General features: G+C 42.7%; 3 protein-coding genes across 4 annotated transcripts in view; 1 reads left to right on the top strand and 2 right to left on the bottom strand.

Annotated features, from left to right (window-relative positions):
- Positions 1–7783, bottom strand: part of LOC137615449 (COP9 signalosome complex subunit 7b-like) — a 47347-nt gene extending 39564 nt beyond the window's left edge. For both annotated transcript variants that reach the window (XM_068345327.1, XM_068345328.1), the window contains exons 1-2: positions 7698–7783; positions 49–121 (exon numbers count right to left, since the gene is read on the bottom strand). In XM_068345327.1, the coding sequence (XP_068201428.1) occupies positions 49–83 (35 nt within the window). In that variant the 5' untranslated portion in view covers positions 84–121; positions 7698–7783. The remainder of the gene's footprint in view (positions 1–48; positions 122–7697) is intronic.
- LOC137615452 (cell division cycle-associated protein 3-like) overlaps positions 1–17308 on the bottom strand; it is a 310532-nt gene that overhangs the window by 140496 nt on the left and 152728 nt on the right. The window lies entirely within an intron of this gene.
- LOC137615112 (mitochondrial chaperone BCS1-like) overlaps positions 8714–17308 on the top strand; it is an 89107-nt gene continuing 80512 nt past the window's right edge. The window contains exon 1 of the mRNA XM_068344742.1: positions 8714–8836. The gene's annotated coding sequence lies outside the window, so the exon portion shown is untranslated. The remainder of the gene's footprint in view (positions 8837–17308) is intronic.

Here is a 17308-nt window from a genome sequence, read left to right as displayed (position 1 = left end):
TGTAGGATACAAAAAGAGCAAAACAAATTCAACATAAAAAACACATACTTGTCGTCACTTGCTGTCATGTTGGCGCCACTCATGATGGTGATTTAGTGATGAGATGGATCTGATGACTCGCCTAATGAAAAACAAAAAAAGCTGCCTTTAAGCTCATGAAAAAAAAAGTTATTTCAAAGTGTTTTAACCCTTTTACCCCCAGGCTATTTGAAAATTTCCAACCCTTAACCCCCAGGGGTTATTCATTTTCAAGCACATTTTGCAGTATATTTTTTAAATTGCTCTAACAGCCTTAATTTTCATCATAGAGAGGTCAGGTTGGTCTTATTCTTTTGGAAAATGCCTGAAGTTGCTCAAAAAATTATAAAAAATATGCAAAAAAAAAAATTTAAGTAAGTTTTTTTGCAAGAACGTACCGGTACGTCCATGGGGGTAAAGGGATGAGTTTTGTGAAACGTACCAGTACGTCCTTTGGGGGTAAAAGGGTTAATGTTAAAAAAACCTCTAAACACATATGTCTGACAGTGATTGTTATATATGTTACCTATTTGAAGCAGTTCACTACCAAAACAAAATTGAATTGAAATAAAAAAAAAAAACAATACTGGCTTTCTATAAATCATCTATTAGTATCTAGTAAACAGAAGAAATGAATAAAGATGGTCCTTTATAATGTTTTTTTGTAATTTATCAATAAAATAAAACTACAATCATCATGAATTTCTTCTATTTAATACTGAAATACTAATACTGTAATGTATTTCTGCAAAAAAATTAGAAGACAAATACGTACTGTATACAACTATACTGCAAACAGATTATTTGACCCTTAAAAATTGAATCACAAGTGGTCCCCAGAACACTTTACATGGATACAACTATAACGAATGCATGCTTTAAGAAAGTACTGCAATTTGATTCATGTATCTGCAATTTACTGTACATAATACAGTAAATCATAAGTTTGTTTTAAACATGAAAACTTATAATAAAATATTAATAATGGATGTTATTAACTAACAACGCAATTTTACTTTATCCAACATCGAAATCTAGTAGCTATGAAACGTGAGGTACAGTATACATATTAAAACTTGTACTGATAACTCATTAGAGATACAGTATATTAAAAATTATAGAACGAGTTGCATGATTATAATTTCTATTTACAAACAATAAATTTTCAAGGTCATTTATATTTTTCCTAGCTATACAAACCAAAATCCCTTAATTATGAAGATTGTTTTGGCACGAGATGGAATCGTTACTGAAGTTAGAGGACGAGAAATTATCCAACTGGTAGGGAGCTCCGCCCCTCTCCAGTCAGAGAATGCTCACTTTTGATCTTTCGGCCTAGGACTTAAGAGGGGTGGTTGAATAGATCAGTTGGAGTAAAGGACTCTAAAAATACAAATTACCTCTAAAAATTTTTATTTATTCCTATGCAGAATAGAAACCCTCGTCATTTAATTAGGGACACTCACTGCTGGAGGTTGAAATCCCCTTGAACTAAAAGTGGAGGGTTCTAATTCAACCCTAAAAGTGTTCAACGCTTGATCAGTCTAGAAGGGAGGACCAACGACACTACATATTGCCATATTTGTTCCTCATAGGATAGAAAAACTCCTGGGAACCTGTTGATGCGATTGTCTGTGAGAAGGATTCTCACTGCTGCCGAGTCTATCAGCATTCCCAGGTACTGTATTTTAACCTTGGGTATGAGATAGGACTTCTCCCATTTTATGACAATTGCCAGATCTTGGCAAAACATAAGAATTTGATCTTGATCCTGAGGCAACTGCCTCCCCAAGGAGGGAAGGATCAATTGATCGAGATACATCAGCAGACGTATCCCTCGCAAATGGGCCTATATGGCTACCCGAGTGAACGCATTCCATATATATTCCAAAGCAAGTCTTGAACTCTAGAGGGTGAAGCAGAAGTACTTTTAAGACTGATGAACAGGCTCTTGAAAGTACAGTATGTGTCCTTCAGATCTACCAAAATCATGAAGTCTCTCTCTCTCTGCAGAGCCCTTCCTCAATCCCAATCCTACAGGCTTGACCAAACCTAAAGGTTGGCCGCTGCCCCCTTTAAAGGTTCAGGGCCATTGAAGGTGACAGTGTGATGGATCAGGGAATTCTGCAAAGCAGTCCTACATGAATTCACCGCCAATTATGTTATTACTCTCCATCATGAGAGGCATAGCACCACGCACCAATGAGCTCCGCAACACCAAGACCACCTTTGTGTTAACCTACTATGAGAAGTGAGAGACTACAGCATACTGCCTCTTCAAATCTCAGTTAGCCAACAGGTTTGCTGTAAAGTAGGCCAGGAAAGTGACCACCTTCCCCCCACCCCCCCAAAAAAGCAGAAGACTCTTGTACAGTACTCCTCCACCACCTCTAGGGTTGATAACCTTGTCGACTTTGAGAAGTACTGTATAATTACTCCTGACCACTGGTCAAGCCAAGAAACAGCATGGAGAGAGGCCAAGGTTGAAGTTTCCACAACCGCTGACTCAGAGGCGCTTAAAAGACTGTGCCATTCACCGTGAGTTTTTCCAACAAAAGTCCCGTCACCCTGTCAGAGCATAAACTGACGGGTCTACTTATAGAAGTGCAGATTTTTATTATACACTACAACCCTAGTTGTAAAAGCAGGATGCAGCCCAAGGGCTCCAACAGGGAAAAATAGCCCAGCGAGAAAAGGAAACAAAGAAATAAACCATCAGAGACCATAAGTAACAAACAATTAAAATATTTTAAGAACAGTACCAGCATTAAAACAGACCTTCTATATATAAACTACCGGTATATGCAGCATTCTCTGTTGTATAGAACTTCAACTACCTTGATAGTAGGACTGGCAGGATCTTGACCTGCTGGAACAGAGAAATTTCTGATCACCCACCCAGACAAAAGCCACGTCAACGAGACAGAACAAGGAACGTAATCTGGGGCTGATTTAAGCTTGGGCAGGAGAGGGCATCCTACCAAAAGACACGAAAGCACCACGAGAGGTACCTAGTACTTCTTGTACTGCCGGTTGAGGCATAGGGATAACCACCGGCTTCCTGCTCTGAGGCACAGCGAGCTTTGTTAGACCATGAGTTTGGGTCCCTCTATCCCACACACTTGGCCCAATAATACATGCATGTGCTCGAATACGGCCTCGAATGGTGCCATGCTTTCTACCAAGCCGAGTGACAATTCATCGATAGAGCAAGGAGCGGGTGCTCAGCATCCTGGAAGGAAGGGAGATGGAGGTTGCCCCAGCTCCTCCATCATTCTTGGAACAGACAGCGTACAGTACATGGCCATACACCTCTCTCCATCATGGGGAGGCCTATCCCTGTGACTATGGCCAACTTTACTTGACTTCAACATCTTCCTCCTCTTCATCCGAGAAGGAAGAGTCAGAATCCGAGTCTCCATGGACTTTTAGGACACAGTTGGATGCACAAGAGGTACCAGGGGAAAGGTAGCCTTGGCTACCAACTCCCTCAAGAAAGCCATGGAGGACTTACCGAAAAGACCTAAAGAAGCCCAAAACTTTCTTGGACCAAACTCGTTGTCATAAGCATGCACGGTCACAGTTGAAGGGCCTTCAGTCTCCGGCAAGGAGCAGAGGACACAAGGGATTCCTGGTGCACTAACAAAGCCTGTAAAACCTGCTGATGTCTATCCTCGCTCTCCTAACCCTTGCAGCATAATCCCTATTACCAGATCAGCAGGCATAATCACAGCACCGGCAGCAGCAATCACACTCCCTGAGGATACAGCAGTGGTGACAGATTACCTCAGCATTTACTTGGGTATTGCCCAGACTAACTCCAACAAATTTTAGCAAGAGCAGTTTTGCATGTCTGTACCCAACAACGGCCGAAGCAAAAGTGAGTCTTCTTCGACTAGAGAGGCGACATAGCTCCTCACCAGTTGAATAACTGCTCGTTATCCAACTTCAATAAATGATTTCAGCGTGCGCCAAAACGATCTCCCTAAGTAAAAGACAAGGGTATGTATGCCGCATAAGAACAAAGAATATTTTCTGATTCTATGCACTTTATAGCCTCTTTAATGTTTAAGCACAACACACATGGGTTTTGTTCTGAAAATAAAGCACATTTCCAACTGCAGATAACTATGACCTAATCATCTATAGTATATTCAAAACACAAACAGTCCGGCTGACTATAGGTAATATGGCTCATAAAAACCAAGATCACACAATATAAAACACTATAATGAAAGCAATTTAAATGTGGGAACTAATCCAGGTTTTAGCAAGTGGTAAATACCATGACGTGTGAATTACAATTATAATAACACTTCCTCACATACGAAAGACTATCTTAAAACACAAAATTGGAGATATTAAAACTACAAAAAAATGTAAATGAATAAGTGAACAATTAAGAGTTTTTCACAGTATGCAAACCAAACCAACATACTGTACTGTAAATACATGCATTAGAGTTTTGGTTAATAAGCAATAAAGCAGTACACTTGTTAAAAAAATTAATTAAGTTAGGTAAATGTTTTTCTTAACTATTATACAATTGGACATGAATATACCATCATTCATATAAAACACATTGCAAACTTTCAATTTCTTGACAAAATAAAGTTGATTAACTTTAGAGGTGGGTAATCTGTGAAACCGCACTTTCAAAAATTATTCTTTCATTTACTAGATAAGGCCATTGGTATAGGCAATCAAATACCTTTCCGTGGCCAAGCAAGCTTTGTGATGCAACTGAAAAAGTGGAAAAGCACAAAGGAATTAAGTCACTCCAACTAGGGTTATCTAATCTACACCATGAGTTACGCTAGGCAGCCAAATTAACCCTTTTACCCCCAGGCTCTTTGGAAATTTCCAACCCTTAACCACCAAGGGGTTATTTTTTCCCAGCACATTTTGCAGTATATATATTTTTTTAAATTGCTCTAACAGCCTTAATTTTTGTCATAGAGAGGTCAGGTTGGTCTCATTCTCTTGGAAAATGCCTGAATTTTTTTCAAAAAATTATCTAAAATATGAAAAAAAAAAATTTTTATAGCATTTTTTGGCAAGGACGTACCGGTACGTCCATGGGGGTAAAGGGATGGGTTTTGTGAAACGTACCAGTACGTCCTTTGGGGGTAAAAGGGTTAATGATAAAACTAATAGATACCATATTTTTATATGGTTAGCTAATGGCAATAACTTAAAATTTGCTCTGCACATCTTAACAGCACTTTGGATTTTGTTTTAGAAGTATAGTATGTGAATCCACAATGAACAGGTCTTTAAGTTTATAAAGTGATATTTATTTTAATATTGTTACTCTTCTTAAGATATTTCATTTTTCCTTGTTTCCTTTCCTCACTGAGCCATTTTCCCTGTTGGAGCCCCGGGGCTTATAGCATCCTGCTTTTCCAACTAGGGATGTAGCTTAGCAAATAATAATAAGTATTTCCCCTGTTACCAGCACTAGTAAAGATTAGAATCTAGTATTCCTTGCAAAACTTACCAAGGAAGCAATGCCCTTACTCATTGGGGCAGAAAGTCTAGGTAGTCTATTTTATAATATATTACTATAATTCTAATGTAACTACAACTACATGCAGTTAAATAATAGGTAAAATTAGTTTTATACTGAAATGAACCCTATTGTCATGGTGAGGCTGGCCCTTTACAGTCAACGTTCTAGCCTTTCAGATGCGGTATTCAAAAGCTTACGGTACACATCATCGATCCCATACTCATCACTAAATACCCTTTGTTGGCTAGAAGTTGGAACCAATACTTGTCAATATCTTTTAACATCTTAACACTCAATTGGGAATTACCATGAGAATTTTATGGTAAAAACAATCTCCACAATTCTTAGATTAATCAAATTTCCCTCATATTCTAACTTTGCCAGATATATTTAAAGTCATTTCATCAATGAAATTAGTTGTAGACAAGATAATGAATTTTCCAATTCACAAAAGTCCATGATGTTGGTTTAATTCACTTTGATTGGGGATTTAAAAATAATCTCAACAGTATTAAAATAATTGTTTCTACCTTTCTTCATACAATATTTTACATAGTTCCTTCATTAGAACTATTATATTACAGGAAATATTAAGTAAATTTTGAAAGATTCTGACCATTTATAGGTTGAAATTAAAATACGCCCCACATGCATTTAGCCATGGTTTTAATCTGTCTTGGGTTAGAGATCTCTTGCTTGAGGGTACACTAGAGCACACTATGCTATCTTGTTTCTCTTCCTTTTGTTATTTGGAAGTTATTGTCCTCTTATTATTTTCAAGTTTTTATTGTTTATATAAGAAAGATTTATTCTGTAATTATTTTTCTTAAACTTCTCTTGTATTTTTTCCTTTCTTCACTGGGCTATTATCCCTGTTGGAGCCCTTGGGCTTATAGCATCCCGCTTTTCCAACTACGGTTGTAGGTTAGCAAGTAATAATAATAATAATTATAATAATATAAATGGACATAATTATGATATAACTTTGCCCAAGTACTGTTATGATGGTAGGATATTAGACAAGTAAGAACACAGTATCCTAGGTAGCCTATATTCAACTACGGAAAGCAGGGGGCATTAGCGAGGTTTCGAGGTTTATTGGCAATGGCATGTGGGTATAGATTCACTCTAGTTAACCTAGAGGTGATAAAGCTCGACTTTATAATTCTCAATAACTATAACACTCTATAACCTAGTAGCGGGCTTATTGTAAACTTCGGTACCTTATGAGGAGCCTTTGTATAACAGACACGAAAACTTCCCCACCTAACCTAACATACAAACCCGTTCTTACCTACTTACCTAACGGCCTGCAGAGCTCACCCTTAGACAGCTGTATCTTAGCGATGGGACTGGAAATAGGGAGGATATGGGGTATGGCCGTCATCATGCATACGACCCCCTATGAAAAGTACCTATGGAGCCTATGTATATCAGCGGCCAGTTCCTAACGCGTTCATTAAAAATGGACATTAACTAACCTAAACTTTCCACCCTAACCGGAGCCTTTGTAGGGTGACGGCCAAATCCCGTAGAAAACGGGAATATTCTGAACTATGGCCGTCGTTCTAAAATCGATTTTGGCGGGAGAAGCTAACTTAAAAAAACCCACCTAACCTATGCTAAAGGCCGTATCCTTACCCACGGGGGCTGCGCCCCCCCCCGGACCCCCCTTACACAACATATTTAAGATCTGTAGACCATTTCCAAACGTTTTTATTCTATACAAGATAACAGTCGGAGCGATAATAAGCACATTAGGACGCTTGGCCGTAGCGCTACAAACTACCCCCCTAACCTACAAGCCGTGTCCTTACCTACTTACCTAACGGGGGGTATTAACAGACCCCTTACACTGCCTTATTCTAAGTTAGGCATAATAATACAGTACAATAATACCGGCCGCTATCATACATACACCCCCATAAGTATTGCATCTATAAGCTACCAATTTTTCTCTCTAGTATTAATAAAAGTCAGCAATATGCGTGGTAGGATACCTATGGGGTAGACCTCTATAAAGGTTGATATAGACCATTTATTACGTCATTTAACTATTACAACTTTGAATTTTAACTTCATCGTGAGTATTAGATATCTATTGTTACGATTACACTTCATTTACTTAAATCTATAACAGCAGGCAATAAAAATAAAGTAAACTTACCAGAAAATACAACTAATGTTGTGATGAAAACACAGAGGACCTTCTTCTTCCTCTTTCAATCTTGAATAGAAACTTTGGGTTACAAGAATATAAAAAGTCAGGTATGGCGATGAGAGAAGTCAAGAGATGTACGAAAGAGGACATAAAGAAGAGAACAAGAGAATGGGACACAAGCAAATGGAAGAGTGAAATGGAGTGTAAGGAGAGTTTAATTTTGTATAAAAACTGGAAAAGTGAAATCAAGGAGGAGGAAGTGTATGACAATACATTTTCGTCAATTTTATTATTCAGAGCAAGGACAAACTCATTGGGCTTGAATATAAGAAACAGACACCAAGATGGAAATATAAACTGTGTATTCTGTGATGTAGAAGAAAATGCTAACCACTTTATATTATATTGTCCACAGTTTAGTGATATAAGAATAAAAGCAATTGAGCTTCAACAACCATACGAAGAAGATAGTGCACAAACAGTTGGAAAATTCCTTTTTTGTGAAGAGAATATTGAAAATAAGAAAAGTATACTACAACAAATGTGGATGAAAAGAGAAAAACTAGTGAAAATAAGGAACACACAAAACTAAAAGATACAGAGGCGCCGTTGTAAAGGCTATGCCTCACCCCAGAACCTGAACCTGAACCTGAACCTGAAGTAGAAATATTTTACTAATACATATTTGAAAAAAATATCAAATCTACGTCACTTACTTTGATATTAATTTCAGTATATAAAAGGTACAAATTACTTTCGATAAGGGATGAAAAAAAAACTCGCTATAAAATAGCAGTAAAATTTAATTCATATGAATTTGAGAATGAGAACAAATGACTTTCGATAAGGGATACAACACTTGTTATAAGGTAGTAATAAAATATAATTCATAAGAATTTGAGAACGAGAACAAATTATTTTCGATAAGGGATAAAAAACGCAATAAAATAGTGTTAGAATTTAATTCATAAGAATTTGAGAACTTGAGAATGAGAAACATTACTGACTTTGAACACCTGACTGTGACACTCGACTCGAGCTGAACCAAATAGTAAACACCGGTAGTTTGATAAGTTTTTATTTTAATTAATGATACATTGTCAATCAGATACAATTAACCTGCATATTAGAGTAGAATAAAAATGGTAAGACAGCATTTACTAATCAATATTACGTTAATAAAGTAGATTTAGGTTTAACTCTTAGGTATGTCATGATCTTGGGTCACGATCTTGGGTCACGGTTGTTAGTATCCCAATTGAAGGATTCTTAAGACGATAAAATGTATATGGCGACATTTTTCAAGTTATAAAGACATTTAAACCAATGTTTATTATGGTAGGAAACATTTCATTCATGAAATAAACCGAGATATGGGTATTACCTATCTATAGGTTCCCACCTAACCTAATCTAGGACGCCGGTGTGACGGTCTGAACGATCCCCCGGTCTCAGAATTCTCCTTGATAATCTGCGCATGTGCGAACATTACCGTTTGCCAGTGCATACGAGGTTGATGTTTTATTTTCTTGTAATATTAGCGTGCGCAGCTCAACATTACCGCTTGTCAGTACATACGAGCTTGATGTTTTATTTTCATGCGAGCGAAGCGAGCTAATGGCGGAAAAGAACCATTATACAATGTCAAGGAGAATTCTGAGACCGGGGGATTGTTCAGACCGTCACACCGGGCCATACCTGCAGGACTTGGCGTCTTCACCTTACCTTAACCTAAGCTAGACCTAATGTCTGTGTTATTGTTCACCTTGACTTACCTTCACCTAATGTAGGCCTTGTGCCTGTGTTATTTTCCACCTTAACTCGTCTTAACCCAACGTAGGCCTTATGCCTCTGTTATCTTCAACCTTAACTTAGCTTAATGCAACATAGGCCTTATGCCCATCTTATTTTCCACTTTAACTTAGCTTAATCCAAAGTAGGCGTTATTTCTGTTATTTACCCGGTAGATTTTTATATTAGAACAATATATGGAGATTTTGTTTATCAGCGGCCAGCTCCTCCTGCGTGTATAGAAAATGGTAATTTCTTTCCATTTTCTAGTCCATTTTTCTGCAAAACCTCTACACAAAAATAACACCTAACCTAACCTACAAGCCATGCCTTTACCTATTTACCTATCTGGGGGCTGCCCCCCCTTGCAACCCACCTTACATTACCGTATTCTTAGTCGGCCGCTATCATACATACATGTGGCATACAGGTGGCCGCTATCATACATAAGCCAACAATATATTTTATGGCTTCAAAAAAACGTGATTAAGGTATAAATACATTTGTTTTTAATGTTTTTGATAATGATTTCTTGTGGAAGTCCTTAGTTTTTGAGTTAAGGTGGATCGACTACCATAATTGGATAACTATGGTTTTGTGCTAGATATCCTCATTAATTATGTTTGAAGCGCCTTAAAATATACCTTTTACTTATTTAATTGCATGATATTTCCATTAACGATTTTAAACGTTGTTTCCACCAGTCATCTCTGTAAAAAACCAGTCATCATATTAAAACAGTCACTGTAATCGAAATCGAGTACAGTAATAGTAATGAAACACGGTCAAAACAGTGGAACTTTCGCTTACCAGGACTTCCGGGTGCATAGCCCTTTTACCCCCAAGATAAGGTTAAATTTCGAGCACATTTTGCTATATATTTTTTGGAAATTGCTCTAACAGCCTTAATTTTTGTCATAGAGAGGTCAGGTTGGTCTCATTCTTTTGGAAAATGCCTGAAGTTTCTCGTAAAGTTATCGAAAATATGCAAAAACATGTAAATAACAGTGTTTTGCAAGAACGTATCGGTACGTCCTCTGGGGGCGAAAGGGATAGGAAATGTGACTTTCCATTTCATTTTATGTGGAGTCCTTAACAGTGTTCATTGTATTACAAAATACTCCCTTGTGACCTAGTATGCTCGCTTCGATCGCGATTAAATATTATCTCGTTGCTCTTATGTTCTGGCAAGTGGAGCATGTTTCGCTGCACACGATAGCCCTTTGAGGTAGTATAATGGGGTTAATTATCAATTATACAAACTTAGAATTTGATTACCTAAGTTGTTATTACCTAGCAATTCATAGTTCTGGATTTAAATGAATGCACTAGTAATGATTTATTGAAGTATGTTGATTAAAATCATTCTGGGAAAGTTGTGTTAATGTAAAATAAAACCATTTTCCTAATCAGCTTCTCCTCAGAAACTTGGTTTGTTCCGTAACCGAAATACAAACCACGCTATTTACAAAGGGTTATTACTTTTAGCGTAGCTGAAATGGCGAGCCATTAGAATTTAACGAGGGTGTATTACCCCCCGCGCTAGTTAGCGGGGGGGTAGGGGAGTGGTAGCTAGCTACCCCTCCTCCCCCTCACACACATGTGAATACAGTGAACCCTCGTTTATCGCGGTAGATAGGTTCCAGTCGCGGCCGCGATAGGTGAAAATCCGCGAAGTAGTGACACCATATTTACCTATTTATTCAACATGTATATTCAGACTTTTAAAACCTTCCCTTGTACGTAGTACTGTTAACAAACTACCCTTTAATGTACAGAACACTTAATGCATGTACTACAGTACCCTAAACTAAAACAGGCACAAATATTAAAGGTGATTTTATATCATGCATTTCCTAAACATGCTAAAAAGCACGATAAAAAATGGCAACCAATGTTTTGTTTACATTTATCTCTGATCATAATGTAGAAACAAACTGGAGGTAGAGCTTTGCTTATTACCCAGACATATTTCCCATACTTTTCCCTTAGAACTACATCACATCTTCCTACTTTAGATATATAGATATATGTATATATATATATATATATATATATATATATATATATATATATATATATATATATATATATATATATATATATATATATATATATATGTGTGTGTGTGTGTGTATATATATATATATATATATGTATATTTATATGTATACACATATACATACCTACATATATACATAAATACATGCATACATATATATATATATATATATATATATATATATATATATATATATATATATATATATATATATTACTGTATATATATATGGGTTATGGAAAAAATCCGCGAAGTGGTGAATCCGCGATGGTCGAACCGCGAAGTAGCGAGGGTTCACTGTACTCACTTTCACTTTTGGCTCGGACTGTGACAGACGTCTCTGTCTTGGTCCTCGCTTGGCAGCCATTGTCTGTTTTGTCTTTACTTAATCGCTTACTTTTCTTTTACTCAATATATATGTAAACATGTTTTCATGTTTGTATATATATTTGAGTATAGAAATAAGTAAGTTTCCTTTTCAGATGTGTGTGTGTAGTGTACGATATCTACGTGGAGGCCTCGGCAGTTAGGCCACCACGGCGTATTTTATGGGTGGCGATCGAGTTTGACTTATGTCTCTCTCTCTCTCTTGAGGTCGTTCACCCTTTTACTACGTGTTACTACGCCCTTGTAGCCTAGCTTCCTTTCCGTGTGGGGGGTTGCTACGCGTACGTTTGTATCAATTAGTTATGAATCTAATTGTAGTTGTTTTTTTCAGCTTGTAGAACGATTCCTTTCGGGGTTTTCGTTCTTTCTTTAGTGTTCATTCATTTTTTAATTACATAATTACATAGTTACATAATTATAATTGTTATAATTCTGTTTTGGTTACAGCTCTCCTTCCGCGAGTGTAAGTGGTTGTGAGGGCACGTGCCTGTTGTGTAATTCTTGTTCCTTTCCCTCGGGATTCCTCTTCGGAGCCTTCCCGGGGGAATGAATGTGTACTAATATTATTTGTTTTATTTTTTTACAGTTACCGATCTAGTTCGTTTCTGTAATATAGCAACGGTGTGAGCTGTCTGGTTGAGTCCTGGGGATTCGGCTGTTGCTGCCTCCCCCCTTGTATTTTCGTCAGGGGCGTGTCTCCTTCTACTGGTAGTACTCCCGTGTCGACGGACAGCTCTCCAGTTCATTTTAGAACAGTCAGGAGGCTTGCCTCCTTGGGCGGATAACTTTCCTTCCGAGGGAAGTTATTCCTGTCCAGGCTTGAGTTTTTCCCCTTTTGGGGGGTTCTTCTCTTGCCTTTTTTTCGTGCGACTATGCTCTTGGTGCTGAGCGGTCGCACCTGCAGTTTCGCTCAAGGGGCTGGGCAACTGCAGGAGCTCCTCTTCGGAGGATTGCTCCTTTTAGGTCACTGGCTGACCAGTCTCTTCCTCGAAGTGTTTCTCTTTCGTTCGCGAGAGAGTACACTCATAGAGACTCCTCTTCGGAGGTTTCTTCTGTTGCTGTTGGCCTCCCTCGCCGTAAGGCCCTCCGTCCGCCTCGTCGTAAGGGCCTCTCATCTCCCTATAAGGGTGCTTGAGGCGCCCTTTTGGATCTCCGTTTGCAACCTACACTCCTTTTTTCTCGATCTTCCGCCTTGGTGCAGATGGACAGCAGTCTGATCTCGTCTTCCGACGGGCAACGGTCTTCCCGACAGACAACGGTCTGCCCGACGGACAGCGGTCTTCCGACGGACATCAGTCTCCCGGCGGACAACGATTCCTTCGGGGCAAAGGGTTGCCCCCACGGGGGTTCTTCCCTTGCGTGTCAGGGTTTCCCTGCGCGCCCTTCTGCTCATCAGCGCTCTCCTGTTCGTCAGCGCTTTCAAGATGATCTTCCCTGCGGTTCCTGTTGGTTCCTGTTACGCGCCCTGTGCGCCCACGTTCGCCCTCGCGATCTAGAACTTCGGTTCAGGTCGGGGTCAAGGACTTCTTCTTTGCGCAGGCTTCCACGCGTAGCCTTCTGCTCGTCAGCGATCATCAGCTCGCCAGCGATCATCAGCTCGCCAGCGATCATCAGCTCGCCAGCGATCATCAGCTCGCCAGCGATCATCAGCTCGTCAGCGATCATCAGCTCGCCAGCGATCTCCGGATCGCCCACGTGTGTTACAGCTGGCACGCCAACGTTCTCCAACACTTCTGAAGGAACATGGTTCGCCAGCTACTAGCTCACCTGCGCATGCTGATCGCCATCGCACGACCCTCAACTGCGGATGCTGATCACCATCGCACGACCCTCAACTGCGGTTGCTGATCGCCATCGCGCGACCCTCAACTGCGGATGCTGATCGCCATCGCGCGACCCTCAACTGCAGATGCTGATTACGCATGCTGCTCCTCATCGCACAACCCTGAACGATCGCCCTCCTGCGGATGCTGATCACCATCGCACCCTTTCACGCGATCATTCACCTGCGCATGCTGCTCGCCATCGCACAACCCTGCACGATTGCCCGCTTACGCATGCTGCTCCTCATCGCACAACCCTGAACGATCGCCCTCCTGCGGATGCTGATCACCATCGCACCCTTTCACGCGATCATTCACCTGCGCATGCTGCTCGCCATCGCACAACCCTGCACGATTGCCTGCTTACGCATGCTGCTCCTCATCGCACAACCCTGAACGATCGCCCTCCTGCGGATGCTGATCACCATCGCACCTTTTCACGCGATCATTCACCTGCGCATGCTGCTCGCCATCGCACAACCCTGCACGATTGCCCGCTTACGCATGCTGCTCCTCATCGCACAACCCTGAACGATCGCCCTCCTGCGGATGCTGATCACCATCGCACCCTTTCACGCGATCATTCACCTGCGCATGCTGCTCGCCATCGCACAACCCTGCACGATTGCCTGCTTACGCATGCTGCTCCTCATCGCACAACCCTGAACGATCGCCCTCCTGCGGATGCTGATCACCATCGCACCTTTTCACGCGATCATTCACCTGCGCATGCTGCTCGCCATCGCACAACCCTGCACGATTGCCCGCTTACGCATGCTGCTCCTCATCGCACAACCCTGAACGATCGCCCTCCTGCGGATGCTGATCACCATCGCACCCTTTCACGCGATCATTCACCTGCGCATGCTGCTCGCCATCGCACAACCCTGCACGATCGCCCGCTTACGCATGCTGCTCCTCATCGCACAACCCTGAACGATCGCCCTCCTGCGGATGCTGATCACCATCGCACCCTTTCACGCGATCATTCACCTACACATGCTGCTCGCCATCGCTTACCATCACGCGGTCATTATCGCCAGCGATCTTCTTCACCTACGCGGCAGCACGATCCCTCGCCGTCACGCCATCGCTTGCGTTCGTCGCCTCGGACACGTGTTCATTTACCTGCCCACTCGCTTGCGCGATCGCTCGCCTGCGCACCCGCGCGATCGCTCGCCTGCGCGCCCGCGCGATCGCTCGCCTGCGCGCCCGCGCGATCGCTCGCCTGCGCGCCCGCGCGATCGCTCGCCCGCGCGCCCGCTCGCCTGCGCGCCCGCGCGACCATTCGCCTTTGCGCGACTGTTCGCCTTTGCGCAACCGTTCGCCCTCGCGCGACCATACTTCGCGGCGAATTCCACAGCCGGTGGTAGCAGCAGGGACGCATGCTCCTAGATGGCACTCGGGATCACCTCCATCCAAGCACAGGTTGGTAGTGCAGGACGAAGACAGGTCAGTACAGCATTCTTCCCCACCTTCTTTTCAGGCAGGTACCGTCGGGTCCACTCCAAAGGATCGCCCGATCCCTTTCACCTTAGCGAGGATTTCGGACTCTGTGTCCTTGGAGCAGCAGACATGGTTTGGTCCGCTGGCACGGGCGTTAATGAGGGTTATGAAACCAGTACTCGCCGGCCAGGGTAACAAACCAGCGGCTGTCTCTCCTACGCTGAAGAGAAAGAGAGGAGTGGACTTCGTGGTGACTTCCCCCAGGGCGAAGTTGGTTCCCAAGAGGTTGGTCTCGAGGGTCCCCTCTCCTGTACGAGTACTCTCTCCTTCTCCTGCCCTGGAAGGATTTTTGGCGGGGGGGCTTTCCGTTCAAGATTTCTCCATCGGACAAGGGGTGACTGCTTACCTCTTCCTCTGGGAGCTTACCAGGTTCTTTCCCTCCTCGGTTACGGCCCGAGGTTTGGTTCAAGGAAGCTAAAGGAAGATCAAGGGTACTTTCCTCCTCTCGAGCTCAGACACCTTGGCCTTTCGTCGTTAAGTATCTACTTGCGGACAAGCTCGATGTTGTACCATCTGGACGCGCTGACTGAAGGCTTCCTTCGGGTGTCTCATCTGTGGAGGTCGACGACCTCAGACACCCTTCCATCCTTGAGAAGAGTTTTGTCTGTGCCCAAGGACAGAGACTTAGACAGCTGCTGTGCGGAGTAAATCGACTTCCGGTTTCACTCCTCCAAGGCGCTTTCTTCCAGACTCTGCAGGGCTCCAGCGCCCTTTTCTTTCAACCACGTCGGCCTAAGTTATCGGCTACGACAACTGGGACAAGGTGTCCAATTGCAGTTTCCTCCTGTCAGGAACAGATGGCACGGGAGATTCCCCCGGGGGGGCATAGGCCTAAAAGGAGTTCACGAACTCTAGGATTGCAGGTTTTTTCGCTGGGAGGATGCTTAAGGTTACTCATCCGAATGACAGCTTCCCGATGCCCATTCCCGCACAATCTCTGTGGGTAGCCAAGGATATCGCGCCTGCTGTCTCTGTCAGCGAATTCAGTGTCTCTGAACCTCTATGCCATAGCGTCAGCAGAGTTGCCCGGTTGGGCAGAATGATCCATACCTTAGGCGAAGGTCTTCCTTAGGATCATCGACGGCTTCACCCCCGGTCCCCTCAGTCGATCCTTTCTTGTAAGGAAGGATCTGAGAGGGGATGTCCATAGTCGACCTCTCAGTCCTGATCAAGTTTGTCGAACAAACTTCGGCCAGCGTAGACCAGCAGAATCGATCAGACTGGTAACGAGGCGACAGGACTCCTTTAACCCTGGATCGGAAGGACGGGTACTTTCAGTTTCCATTCCATCCATCTTCCAGGGTGCTCGTCGAATTCAGCCTAGACTGCAAGTATTCCTGCTTATGATGCAGTGTGGCTATCCCGCCGTGGCATAGCAGGTTTGTTTCCCCAGAGAACTCTCCCTGCCTTCCTCTTGGCCGCTCAGGTGCAGGCTTCCGCCTCCTCTGCTGTTTGGAGGGCTGGTCAACTCCGGTAGGCTCGGGTTTCGACCTTCTTCAGCGCCGGGACTAGCTTCCGGAATGTGACCATGAGTGTGGGCTCATGGTATTTTGCTTGGAGCCTTCTCTTCCTCTTCCTCAACATCTGGAGTATCTGGCCATGATTTTGAGTCAACCGCCTTACCACATTGGAAACCCCGCTTCTCGTCCGTCCAGCGAGGTTAAGCAACGTCGGTACTTGGATGGGTGACCACCTGGGGACGCCAGATTCTGTTACCGCATCCTCCGAGCCTTCCTTTCGGTTGACTGTGGCAAGACTGAGGAGAGTCGCAGTACCTGTTCTCAGTCAAGCAGAGCTTTCAGCCCTACCTTGGAACGTTTCCTAGTTCTTCTTTCCTCATTGACCCGTCTATAGTCCGAACGGTCGCCTCAGGATAAGTTCCATGTGGGGCGATCCAAGTCCCGGTGGCTTCAGGCAATGTTTAACCGGACTCCCTGGCCCTATGGGACCAGCGGAACTATTAAACCTGCAATGGGTGTTGACCTATGGAGCCTCTTGATGGTAGTGGATATTCTCGTCCTTTCCCCACATTCTTGATGCGGTTCTCG

The sequence above is a fragment of the Palaemon carinicauda genome, chromosome 21 (assembly GCF_036898095.1).
Source record: "Palaemon carinicauda isolate YSFRI2023 chromosome 21, ASM3689809v2, whole genome shotgun sequence".
Lineage (NCBI taxonomy): Eukaryota > Metazoa > Arthropoda > Malacostraca > Decapoda > Palaemonidae > Palaemon > Palaemon carinicauda.
Note: the sequence above shows the minus strand (reverse complement) of the source record. Positions and strands in the feature narration are given on the sequence as shown.